This window comes from Rhineura floridana, chromosome 13 (assembly GCF_030035675.1).
Source record: "Rhineura floridana isolate rRhiFlo1 chromosome 13, rRhiFlo1.hap2, whole genome shotgun sequence".
Taxonomy (NCBI): Eukaryota; Metazoa; Chordata; class Lepidosauria; order Squamata; family Rhineuridae; genus Rhineura; species Rhineura floridana.
This window is the reverse complement of record NC_084492.1, coordinates 14977295-14990377: the sequence shown is the minus strand read 5'-3', so window position 1 is coordinate 14990377 and position 13083 is coordinate 14977295. Positions and strand designations below refer to the sequence as shown.

General features: G+C 43.5%; 1 protein-coding gene across 1 annotated transcript; it reads left to right on the top strand.

Annotated features, from left to right (window-relative positions):
* The first annotated feature begins 8078 nt into the window (after positions 1 to 8078).
* CLEC3A (C-type lectin domain family 3 member A) lies at positions 8079 to 13083 on the top strand. The gene is made up of 3 exons (XM_061594159.1): positions 8079 to 8193; positions 9675 to 9758; positions 12692 to 13083. Exons 1-3 carry the CDS (start codon positions 8079 to 8081, stop codon positions 13081 to 13083), a joined length of 591 nt encoding a protein of 196 aa, XP_061450143.1.

Genomic DNA, 13083 nt, shown 5'->3' with positions numbered 1-13083 from the left:
CATTGGTGAGCCACTAAGGTTCACTAGATCAGTGTGTTTTCTAGGTAGTGAAGTATTCCTATGCTCCAGAGTGCCTCTGCCCACCTAGCCTGGTCATTGGTTCACCTTGACCTGGAAGTACCACAGAGGATTTTCTGTTAGGCTGAGGCATTGTTTGGACATTCACAGTGCCTGTGACCTAGTGCTTAACTCCACCATGGCCCTGGCATTGAAGGGCAGTGTTATATATAAGATAGCCACTGACACATCGCTAAAAAAGAGGAAATGCATCAAGAAAAAACAGAGGACCAAAGGGGATGCAGCTTTACATATAATTTGCACTTGTTAATTTATATGTCTAGACGCACGTAAGTGCTATAATTCAAATAGAGATATAGTACATCTCACCATAGCAAGGGAAGATTGTAACCAGGTGACCTCTGTGCTTCCCATCATCCTTGCCCATTGGCCATGCTAGCTGGGCTGAGGGCACCAGGTAAAGGAAGCCTAGTCTAGCCAAATTTCAAGTGCACCTCTCTATGTGTCTACTCAGAAGTAGACATCCCAGGTAAATGTGTATAAAGTTGCAGCCCTGAGCATTTTTAAGGCTGCAATTTTACTGTATATACACATACTAGGGATGATACCCTAGTTGTACACAGTGTGTTTATTTCTGAGTAAGCATGCATAAGCCTGCACTGTGCATATTGATTATAGTGGTTGATTTTAAGCATGGGCTTAGTTTACTATTTGTTTAATGCAGGTACCTTTACACCACCCTTCAGTTTTTTTAAAAAAATCCCTAGAAAAGTGCTTAACCTTGGCCAGATCTTGCCAAGACTTTAAACTCTTTTTATATCAACCACACAAAATTGTAAAATCTACGACCAATACTAATGCAATGCTATCTATTTTTGCTCGATCTATGATGACCGATGTGAACCATGTTTTTATGGAATCACTGAAGCAACTTGCAAAACGAATGAGGTATGAAATGGAAAATTCTTACACTGTGGGGGGGAAAGAAGTCTAAAGATGTTGCATTTCACCCCTTGGCTATACTGGTGCCTCCTTCTCATCAGGATCTGTGGCCCGAATGGCACAGTTATGCATTCAAAGTAAGCTCGGCAATAATAATATGAAAGGCTACTGACCTTACAAAATCAGGCAATATGTCCTTCTCTGATAGAGCCAATATTCAAGATCTGCAAAGGCCAGAGTTCACATATGAAACATGGAATGTGACACTTAACAGATGCCTACATAACGCAAAAGGTGTAACACAACCAGTTCTACGTTTTCTTTCAAATGCTGCCACCTTGAGGTGGCCTATATGAATTTACACTAAAGCCTGGCAAACAACTTGATTTCTCACACAAGGTGATATTGTTGTGGGATTGGCAGGGAGGGGGGTTAGTCTGGGGAGGGTTAATGGAGCAGGGAGTTAACAGTCGGTGCCTTAACACTCCTCGCAAAGTTGCCAAGAACCTTCCTGTTGTTAGGGAATTAACAGGTAAATCATCGAATGGCAAGACACTTGTCGGGAATGTGAAAGTCAGTTTGGCAAAAATAAATAGATAAATAAATAAAATGAGCATGTCTTACACACACGTGTTCCTTTGGGGAAAGGTTCTAGGTCACTGGTAATGCATCTGCTTTGCATGCAGAAGGTCCCAGGTTCAATCAGTAGGACTGGGAAAATCCCCTGCCTGAAAAATCTGGAGAGTTGCTGCCAGCCAGTGTAGACAATGCTCAGCTAGATGGACCAATGGTCTGATTCAATATAAGGCAGCTTCCTATGTTCCTAACTTCACATACTCCTGATGACAGGCAGGGCCGGCGCCAGTGTTAAGAATGGACCTTGGACTTCCTCATGAGCATAGCTCAGTAGAAATGCAAGTTCCCCTATTGCGAGTGCAGCTGGAGTTACCCGCACGTCACCCTTAAAGTGTGTATAAATCTACCCTTAGCCCAATGACACACACACAGAAAGTAAAATAAAGTGTGGTCTTATTAAGAGAAGAAACAAGGAAAAATACTGCAGTGTACAATTACAATTAATATTTAAACAGTATCTATTACTCATTCATGTGTTTTGTAGTGCTAGACAGACTAAAGCAAAGAGACTAAACTTACGCACACTTTCACATCAAGCTCACTCATACAGAGAGAAAAGGAAATTAAGAGACGCAGAAGTTGTGTATATCTTTCCTGGAGAGTTGCTAAGAGAGAGATTTTTGTATCTAGCCCAATGAGCCAAGGCTCCTCCCTCATGTAACCAGTGCTATATTTGGAAGATCTCACCCAAACCCTTAGCTCTGAAGTTCTGCAACTGTCCCAAAGATGCTGGGGAGCATTGATAAATAAGGCAGCCATTGGAGCCCCCCAGAAGAGGAACTGCTGACCCCTTCAAACCCCTCGTGTTTTATACCTTTTCTAACTGAACTGACCCCAATGTAAACCTGACCAGGAAGATGTGGACATGACAGATAAGAACAACAAAAGAGTTTAGGAGTACTGGTCAAGGAATCTGTTTTTTCCAGAACCCATTTCCTAATAAGTTCCCAGATAATAACTCTGTTAATTCCTGATGTTTCAGATAATCATTATCCTGTCTCCTCCTAAAGGTTAAGATTATCATAAACCTTATGCAAACTGTTTCTTTGTTTGAAAGGAGCACCTGATTCTTACTGGGCAACATCCCCCAAATTTTCAAAGGAGTCAGGAAGTCTATACCCTCAGGCTTTCAAGATATCTAGCTACTCAGAGGTCACAGAGAGGCTGTTTCCCAGGAATCTTTGCTGTTGCAGATTTTCCAAACTCTGGTTCACTGAGGTGAAACAAAGATTAGAAATCCCCAGTATTTGATTCCTCATTACACCAGGCATGACTGAGCCCTTGGGCACCAGCCTGCCTTGGGCCTGCAGCGTGTACAAGCAATACCGTCTCCCCATACAGGCTGTGAGGTGCATAAACAGGCCTGGCCACCCCACCTACCTGTTGCATCAGTGTGCACGCCACACAGACTGCAAGCACATGCTTGCCATCAACCAAGATGCCCCCACTGCCATCTTTGGTGATGGCAGGAGGCATGCACAGCACACAGGGCATGAGCACTGACATGCTAACCCAATAGGTAGGTGGGCCTGTGTTGCCTGTATTTTGTGTGTGCATGCACGAACGCGTGTGCTAAGAAGCTCCTGCTCAATGATCGCAGCAGTGCCATCCTCCCACCTTAAGGAGGGCCCCCTCAGGGCCCCTCAGCCAGGCCTGGTGACAGGGCCGGCCCTAGACTTCTTGCTGCCCTAGGCAAAAGAAAAAATGGTGCCCCCTCTTATTCCATATACTAAAGCCAACTGGACTGGCAGTTGAATCTTAACTTCAGCACTGATGGTGGAACGGCATCCTCTGCCACACTTGAAGCCAGCAGGTTAGTTTAGCAGCCGCAGAGCAGGATATGTAGCACACACAGCTCCATCCTCCAGCTTCTCAGCGCTGCTGTTCACACCCAGCATCTGCCACCTGAGGTCCCTGCCTCACACTGCCTAATGTCAGGACTAGCCCTGCCTGGTGAGGATGATGTGATGTAGATGACTGCAGAAAAATACTACAGTTTGAGCAAAACAGAGACTGAGAAAAATAGAGAGAGATGAATATAGGTTCATTAAAAATGTCTTAGGTTGCTAGACGTCTTCCTAGAGTTCTAACAGTACGTGTGATATAGGGACACTTTCAAAGCTGTGTATCAGGGATGTGGAACCTGCAGCTTTCCAGGTGTTGTTGGACTCCAATTTCCATCAGCCCCAGCCAGCATAGCCATTGGTCAGGAATGATAGGAGTTGTAGTCCAACAACATCAGGCCATGGATTCCCCATCCTTGCTGTATATGGTCCTTTTTTCACATTTGTGCTTGTGTGTGTGTGTGTGTACACGTGTATCCTACACCATTCTTGACAAGTCTGAGTTTTTCCCTTCAGAATGAATGCTATAGGCTGATGATCACAAGTTCAAGCAAAAACTATAGATTAGCTGTGAGAGACTTCCGGCCCACAGGCCTAATTAGGTCCACTAAGCCTCCCCATTTGGCTTGTGAGGCCATTTTGGCCAAGCCAGGTCCACATTTGTATGTCAGACATGGGGCAAGTAAAGAGGTGGTCCAAAAAGGGATTTTCAGACATCACTGATCAGCTGATCAGTGGCACCTGTAAAATGGTGTGCAAAGTCCAGGGCATGCCTAGAGCCATGCACAGCACTTGGCAGCCCGATAATCAGCCAATCATCTGTGCTCGCATAAAGTCCTGCATGGTGCTTTGAAGCCCCCATTAACTGTAAAATAAAACTTACGTTGCTCATAGAAGCCATTTTTTTTCTTCCAAGAGCCAAAGGTGTGTCCTTCAGTAACAATGAGACCTGAGAGATATGACTGCAAGTTTGTTTATTGCTTTGTCATGGACTGCAACCTTGTTTGCTTGGGAGGGGAAATTTGAATCCAGGGCTCTTCGTTGATCTGTTCCTGACCATTTTTCTATAAAAAAAAACCCCATGGGGTGTTTTACTACCCCAACCCACTAACATTGTCTGGGGTTTAAATCACCCCAATGGCAAAATTTAATGCATTTCTGGAACATTTTCTACCCTGGATGGTTTTATGTTTCCAGAAGGAAAGTAAGCGGTAACTGGCTGAAATTTGGGGATTATTGTATGTGTGACAGTTTGTGACAATGTCCTAGGACGAATATCCTGTAGGTCTACGTGTGTAAATTGCACAGTGAAAACTGCTTCCAGGGTGGGTTTTTATCCGACAAAATTGGATGAAGTACAAAACGAATGTGAACCATTTCAGTTAGAAGTGAGATCTGAATGGATCAAGGCAGCTTCCTCTGTTGGGCAACTGATGCCATTATAACCTTTGTAGGCAGTATATTTCTGTTCTCAGACTAAGTCTGGTGCTTACTTAGGAAGCCTGGCGTGCTCTTTCAAGTAACCACCAGTCTCTCTGGGGACTTCTTAAGGCAGCATAAGGAATGCTTTGTGGCTGAACCATCAGGAGTCATTCCCCTGTACAGGATGCAATATTCACTGCTGTTTACTTCATTCCAAAGATGTAAACATAACAAAGACTTATTTCTTCACTGAAAACTGCTGTGCTTTCCAATTCATGTCCATCATTAGAGCTGACTTCAATATAACTGCAGCAGGCACTGTCTGTCAAAAGAGTTACCCAGTTACCCAGTGACAAACAGCAAGGTGTGGACCTGCTTAAAAAGTTCTTTTTTTTAGCAACTCATAAATTATGTATTTATTTATTTTAGAGATTTCTCTCCCACCCTTCTAGGCCTAGGCACCGCTACCTAGGGCAGCTTACAACCATTTAAAGTCACAATATTATGCAATGCAACTATATAGTAAAGATACATGAAAGGGATGGACTACTAATAAAACATGGGCTTTGCAACAGATACTTAGCAGGCAAAAGCCTGCTGGAATAAACATGTCTTTAAACCGTTCAGCAAAGTCAACCAGAGAGGGGCTGTTTAACCTAGAAAGTAATATAAAGGGTAGAATTATGTACTGGGTAGATATAGCAATATAAAGGGTAGAATTATGTACTTCACTAATTTGATGCCTTTCAGATGTTTTGGACTACATCTCCCAGCTGGGGCTGATGGGAATTGTAGTCCAAAACATCTAAAAGGCACCAAGTTGGCAAAGACTAATGTGTTGTCTTTCTCTGCCCAACCACCCCGCATTTGCTTAGGAACACAGAAATGTGCCTTATACTGTGTCAGACAATTACTTATCTAGCTCAGGAGTGTCTACTCTACACTGACTGGCAATGGCTCTCCAGAGTTTCAGAGAAAGGTCTCTCTTCCAGACCTACCTGGGATTGAACCTGCAATCTTCTGCATGCAACACACATGTTCTACCAGTGGGCTACAGCTCTTCTTCCCTTCTTCTTCCACGTTTAGGCAGTTCACAACAATGAGAGCACTAGCCTTTATGCAGCAATAGCCTGACAATTTCAAATGTAATTTTGGTAGAAGGAGGAAATGATTCATTCTAGGTGAGGCAAAGCTCCCGGCACCCATCCATTGTAATTACCACTTCCCCATGTGCTATATAGAAGTCAACAGAATGATGAAACTGACAAGAGTGATTGCTCCTTAGGAGAGTCTAGTACAGGGGCTCCCAAACTGTGGTCCATAGACCACCAGTGGTCTGAGACCTTCATTCAGATGGTTCACGGCATGCCCACATTGCTTCTTTTACTTCTTTTGTTATATTACACTTTGAATTCTATGGCACACAAATTGTAATATAGTAGTTTAAAATACAACATATGAAATACAACCATAAAGTATCTAGCACAGTGTATTGCAAGCGCAGCAACAAGATGAAAAATCATTAAGTGGTCTGCCAAGAAGACCCTGAGCAATTTTCAAGTGGTCCATGGGGAAAACAGTTTGGGAACCACTAGTTTATTAGTCAGTTTTATCAGTCTAAAGTGGGACTGAAAAAGGGTTGTATTCAATGAAGTGCTGCTCAGAGGAGACCTACTGAAATTAATGAACTTGAGTGTCATTTCTATCAACTTTAATGGGTCTATGCTGAGTAGGACTAGCACTGAATGCCGCCCAATATGTCCTGTTATGTGGTTGACAGTAACAGCCAGTGTGGTGTAGTGGTTAGGGTGTTGGGCTATGACTGGGGAGGCCCAAATTCAAATCAACACTCAGCCATGGAACCCATTGTGGTTGGACCAATGTCACCCACTTTCTCAGCCTAACCCACCTCACAGGGATGGTGTGAGGGCAAACTAGCATGGAAAACCATGAAGAGCGGCTTGAGGTCCTGAGAGGAAAGGGAAGATATAAACATAAGAATAATATTATCTGGACAGAAAGTTTGAAGAGTGCGTTCATCAGCTGTTCATAATATTGAGAACAACTGATGTAGGGCAGGTTCAAATATTTCAATAAATAAAAATACACAGAATAATAATTTATCTGCTGTCACTGGATAATAAGTAATCAAAGGTATTGGTTTTATTTTCACATACACCTGAGGAGATCAAGTACAGCTACATTGTCAATGGAGGACATTAGGATACTTTTTTAAAAAAAAATTAAGTGTTAACACTGCACTTTTACCCTGATCAGGATAATGGGTATTCTGCCGGTGGGTTTAATCTAATGCTAGACCTATTGAAATGAATGGATATGACTAATGTAGGTTTATTGATTTTTCCAAGTAAACTTAGTTGGATCCAGCCCTATTTGTTTTCAGCATATCATTATAATGCTACTCCAGGGAAATTTCATTTACCTGGAAAAATCCATAGCCTGATCCTAACTTACAAAGCAGGGATGGGCAACCTTTGCCCGGCAGATGCTCCTGGACTACATCTCCCATGATCTCTAACCTTTGGCCACGATGACTGGGGCCAAGGGTAGTTAAGAGTCCAGCACCATCTGGAGGGCCACAGATTCCCTGTTACAAAGACTGCATGCGTTTAGAAGTCATCATCACCCATGCCTTGCAGAATTTCTTGAGCACCACAGTCTGCAACTAGCATTAGGAGGCAGAACGATTCTGAAAGCCCTTTTGAGGATGAGGGCACTTTTTCAGGGTGAAGGTGACAGGGAAGCTGTGTTGCTGGGCTACAGTTCCCATCGTCCTTTGACCAAGGGCCATGCTGGCTAGGGCCAGTGAGTGTTAAAGTTCAGCAAGATCCAGAGAACCAAGGTCCCCCATCCCCGTTATAATGGCTGCTATCCTAAGCTTGCTGACCAGCACTGAACTCTGCAGGCGTTACTTTTGAGTAAACATGTTTAGCATTGGATTGCAAGCTTGGTCATTTCGAATAGGTCAGAAACTGACAGGAAGTACAAGTCTGGGGGGGAAGACGCTTGAGAACAAGAGGGCACCTTATGCTGAAGGCTGCTGAGGTATTTTGCTCATTTCGTAAACAAGGAGCACAGCCAGTTCTGTCACCACACTTTAATAAAGCCTAATGCAGTCAGTTCTAGAGGGCTGTAGCTCTCTGAACTGCTAAGGAGCTGCTGTTGACAAAGCTTGCTCACGCTCTGGAAACCAACATGGCACAAACAGGATTTCTGATTTTCCTCCTTGTTACCATCCTTTTGCTGGATCAGACATCTGGCCAGTCTTCCCCCTCCAAAGCCAGACAACACAGCAAACGGAGGGTTAAAGGTAAGCAGAATTTAATGGGATGCCGAGAATGAAGCTTATGATAGCTACATTATTTGATTGGTACCTTGGCAAATTTATTTATGACACACATTTGTTTTGGGGCTATGTAGGGTTGTCTGATTAGAATAATTTTATTTATGTATTTATGAATTACGTTTTGTGTCCCAGCCTTCTTCCATCATGTGCCAGGCACAGATCAAACCTAGACTTGTTTAGCTTCATGTGTCTTCAGAGCAGGGATGGGGAGCCTTTGGTCCTTCAGATGTTGCTGTACGGAAGGACTATAGTTCAGTAGTAGAGCATCTGCTTTGCATGCAGAAGGTCCCTGGCATCTCCAGGCAGGGCTGAAATTGTCCCCAGTCTGAAACCCTGGAAAGGTACTACCAGTCAGCATAGACAATACTAAGCTAGATGGACCAATGATCTGATTAAGTATAAGACAGCTTCCTATATTCCTATGACTCCAACTCTCATCAGCCCCAACCAGCATGGCCGATGGTCAGGGATGGCGAGAACTGTTGTCCAACAACATCTGTTATGTCACAGGTACCCCCTCCCTGCCTTAGACCATGACCCGAGATAACTGCTTTCAAAGTCAACAAATAATCATGAAAAAATAATCATATGGGGGCTATTATTCTTAAATTAACTTTGACCCTGTCTGCACTATACATTTAAAGCAGTATTATACCACTTTAAACAGTCATGGCTTCTCCTAAAGATTCTTGAGAAATGTAGTTTAGTTTAGTTAAGGGTGCTAAGAGACTCCTATTCCCCTCACAGACCTACAATTCCCAGAGTGGTTTAATAAGCAATCCCACTTCCCAGGGGACTCTGGGAATTGTACTCTGTGAGGGGAATAGGGGTCTCTTAATAACTCTCAGCAGCCTTAACAAGCTACAGTTCCCAACATTCTTTTGGGGGAGCCATGACTGTTTAAAGTGGTACAATGCTGCTTTAAATGTATAGTGCAGATGGGGCTATTGTGGCATGGTAGTCACTTCTGCGTAATCTGTTCCCACATTCTACCAGTAACTTTCAACGTGGGCAATTCATGTGGCATGGGTGGATGGCATGATTACTTTCTACACCGCTACTGTTCTCTGACACATCACCTGCCCAACCTATGTGGCCTCTTTGTGTCAAATGATACTTTGTGTCAAAATTATGTGACACAAGGATTTGGACTCCCAGAACTGTTAATCACTAAAGTAAAAATTACACACACATCCATGTAGTGTCTAGCAGGGGAATAATGAAGGCTGCCTGCAACCCAAAGTACCATGGGCACTCTGAGTAACAGGCAGCTCCCAGCCCCTGCAAAGGAAAGCCTGCAAAGATTCAGTGGGGCTTACTCCCAGGTAAGTGGGGTTAGGATTGCAGCCTTAGTGTTTGCACTCTCTCTGTTGTACTCCACAGCTTAATGTAAATATATAATGTGTGTATATATGCTAATGTATGCCAATATTTTCTTATTTAAGAGAAAGAGGGTGACCTAAAGAGTCAAATTAACAAACTTTGGCAAGAAGTAAACTCTCTGAAAGAAATGCAAGCACTACAGACAGGTAAGGTTGCTTTTTATTACCCTGCAGCAGATGCAGGTAACTCTTGGCCCTCCTGATGATATTGGACTACAGCTCCCATCATCCCTGACGATTGACCAGTGCTGGCTGGAGCTGCTGGGAGTTAGAGTCCAACGACACCTAGAGAACCATTTTGAAAGCTCAGTTGGGTGGCGAGATTCTGTGGCCAGAACTTTTAATGGGTTTAGATGGTTAGAGTTTCACAGACCTGGGCAAAGTGAAAAATGTCTGAAAGACACCTATATGAGCCAAAGATCAGGAAAAAGCGGAAGGTGGGAAACCCGTATACTGAATGAGCTTGATAGAACTGCCAGGAGTGAAGTCAGGCCTGAATACCAAATAGCATTCAGTTTGAGGAGGGGCTGTAGCTCACTGGCAGACAACAAGCCTTGTATGAAGAAGATCCCAGGTTCAGTCCTCAGCATCTCCAGGTAGGATTGGAAAACCCTGGCAAGCCACTGCCAGTTAGTGGTGCTGAGCTAAGCCAAGGTTTGGCGTAATGTGTGTTATCCAAACCAGGACTTGTGGTTACGTGTCACTGACCATGAGCTGTAACCGAAAACAAAGATGGGCTACAGCTCATGGTTAGTGAGGAGAGCTTAACCATGAGTCATGGTTCAGATGGCAGCACTGCACCAAAAAGGACCACAGAGGAACTAAACATCTGTAAACTCCTCTCTGGATAAATAGTATTTTGGTCATAGACCAGCACAATCTATCCATCTGTTGTGTTTCCCACACCCAGACAGGTTTTTTTTCAGTTTTAAATCACTTTAAATCTGAGTTTTGAAACTGGGGTGGAGGTGAAATAGATGGTAAATGTTATTCCATTTGTTGCTAGCGGTTACACCACTGGAATTGTTTAACAAATTGTCAAAGAGATATAAGGATGAAGTGCATGGAATACTCAGGATGTCTGATGCAGACATTAAGAGCAGCATTTTAGGATACCTTGTCCTGCTTTTATTTGCTAAGCAAAGTTGACCTCATGCACAGCTAGCTTTATTTTGGCACTTTGTCGCCCCAAGTAATGAAAAGGCCTTCAGATCCCTGCCTTTGGTGCAAAGCCAAGCATACACCTATTTCCTGATAGTTCAGCCCATTCTGATGTCAACACAAATGCCAATTTTTTCTTGCAGTGTGCCATGAAACCAAAGCGGTGAGGCGGATGAGACTGTTTTTCCGACATAAATAGTACAAATAACAGTCCCAAGCCATTTTCAGTTGACCCTCCCCTCCGCCCCTTCCTGCACCTCCAAAACAGCTCAAAGAATTATTGACAAAATGGAATAGCTGGAGATATTAGACTCAGAGTGGGAGGGACCGTGGAGTCAATGTGGAACACATGCTTTGAGTGCAGAAGGTCCCAGCCAGTCAAAGTAGACAATACTGAGCTAGCTTAGGGAGGGGGAATCTCCGGTCTGGGGGCCAAACCTGGCCCTCAAGGCCACTCTGTTGGGCTTTTAGGACTCTCGCCAGGCCACACATGCCCTCCCCAGCCACACACCCTACTCTGTCCCCAAGCCACATCCCTCCCCAGGCCTGCTTCGCATCCTCCTGGGTTGTTTTTGCCTGACTGGACTGTATCCTTGAACTCTGACAATGCTTCTTGCTTGCCTGGATGAAGGATAGAGAAGGGGGTGCAGAGTGTGTGCAGAAATTAGTCTACTGTGCAAAGGTAAAAATCACATTTGTTGCTCTGCCCACTTTTGCCTCTGATCAAGTGCCTGCCCACTTTCTCCATGCCATGCATAATTTTATACACTTCTTACCTCTTACTTAAATTTTTTATTTAAAAATTTGCCAATCCAATACACACCCCTAGAAACTAACATACAAATATGTATTACATTAGGAGAAATTGCTTGCAGAAGTGCGTACATTGTCAAAACAGCTTACAAAAATGTGTTTATTAGGAGAAATAAACACTAAAATGCTGGTGAATTTTCATGAGGTTAAAAAAAAAATCACAAATTGCCGCAAAAATGTGGAGAATTGAATTTAAGATTGGGAAAATGAGATACTGAGAAAGCCAACACTGACAGTTAGTGCTTACCCAGCCAATTCCTGCCCAATGCATCAATGTGAATTGGACCCTCTAATCAAGGTTCGATTTTTCTCATTAGCAACAATCCTGGCAATTGGGGCTACTGCTGGAAGAATGACACACAGTGTGATCAAAAGGCTAAAGAAGCCACTACCTTCAGCAAATGTCTGAAAATCAGTAGAGCAGCCATCATCTTTGTCACTGGTGATGCTTGACTCCCGGTTTCATTGGGTTGCTAATGAACTAATCTGAACCCTGATTAGAGGACCCAATTAACACTGGTCTGCTTCTGTGATTCAGCAGCAAACAGAAGGGTATTATGAAAAGGTGCTTTGTTATCTCATGAAATCACAAATGATGTCATGCAAGGGCTGATGTTGTGCCTGAAGAAATGATGTTTATGGCGAAGCAACACTGCAAGCTGCTAGTGGTTAAGGTCCAAAATTAGAGTTGTAAAGACTCAGCCTTGTCAAGAGTAAAGTCCTCAGGGCCAAGGCAGATGTCCACCCATCCTGAATCCTGCCAAGAGAAAAAACAAATCCAAGGAAAGTTTGGATAATAATATTTATTTATTTTAAGCATTTATTTCTTACATTTATATCCCACCTTTCTTTCAAGGAGCTCAAGGTGGTGTACATTGTTTTTCCCTCTTCATTTTATCCTCACAACAACCCTGTGAGGTACGTTGGGCTGAGAGACAGTGACTGGCCCCAGGTCATCCAGTCAGCTTCATGGCTCAGTGAGGATTCAAACCCTTAACCATTATACCACACTGACTCTCCAGTATAACCAATAACCAGAGAAGCATCGGTTAGGGGCACTTAAAATGGATTCTTTAATTACTGTGTCCATCACTTTCCATTCACAGTCTGTCTTCGTGGAACAAAGATCCATAAGAAATGCTACTTGGCTTCCGAGGGTGCCAAACATTTCCATGAAGCAAATGAAGATTGCATAGCCAAGGGAGGGACTCTTGCTATCCCCAGAGATGGTGATGAAACCAATGTTCTCCGAGAGTACAGCAAGAAGAGCTTGCCAAGTGTGGCAGATTTTTGGCTGGGGGTCAGTGATATGGTAAATGAAGGGAAATTTGTGGATGTCAATGGAATGGTCCTCAACTACTTCAATTGGGACCGGTCACAACCCAATGGAGGAAAGCGGGAAAATTGTGTCGTGTTTTCTCAATCAGCCCAAGGAAAGTGGGTGGATGAAGTCTGTCGTACTGTCAAACGATATATTTGTGAATTCCTGATCCCTTAA

Excerpts from the sequence above, each read along its gene's own strand:
- CLEC3A (XM_061594159.1), top strand. The coding sequence starts at position 8,079 with ATGGCACAAACAGGATTTCTGATTTTCCTCCTTGTTACCATCCTTTTG. Across the intron at positions 8,194-9,674 it reads CAGCAAACGGAGGGTTAAAG|AGAAAGAGGGTGACCTAAAG; the intron begins GTAAGCAGAATT and ends TTCTTATTTAAG. Across the intron at positions 9,759-12,691 it reads AATGCAAGCACTACAGACAG|TCTGTCTTCGTGGAACAAAG; the intron begins GTAAGGTTGCTT and ends TTCCATTCACAG.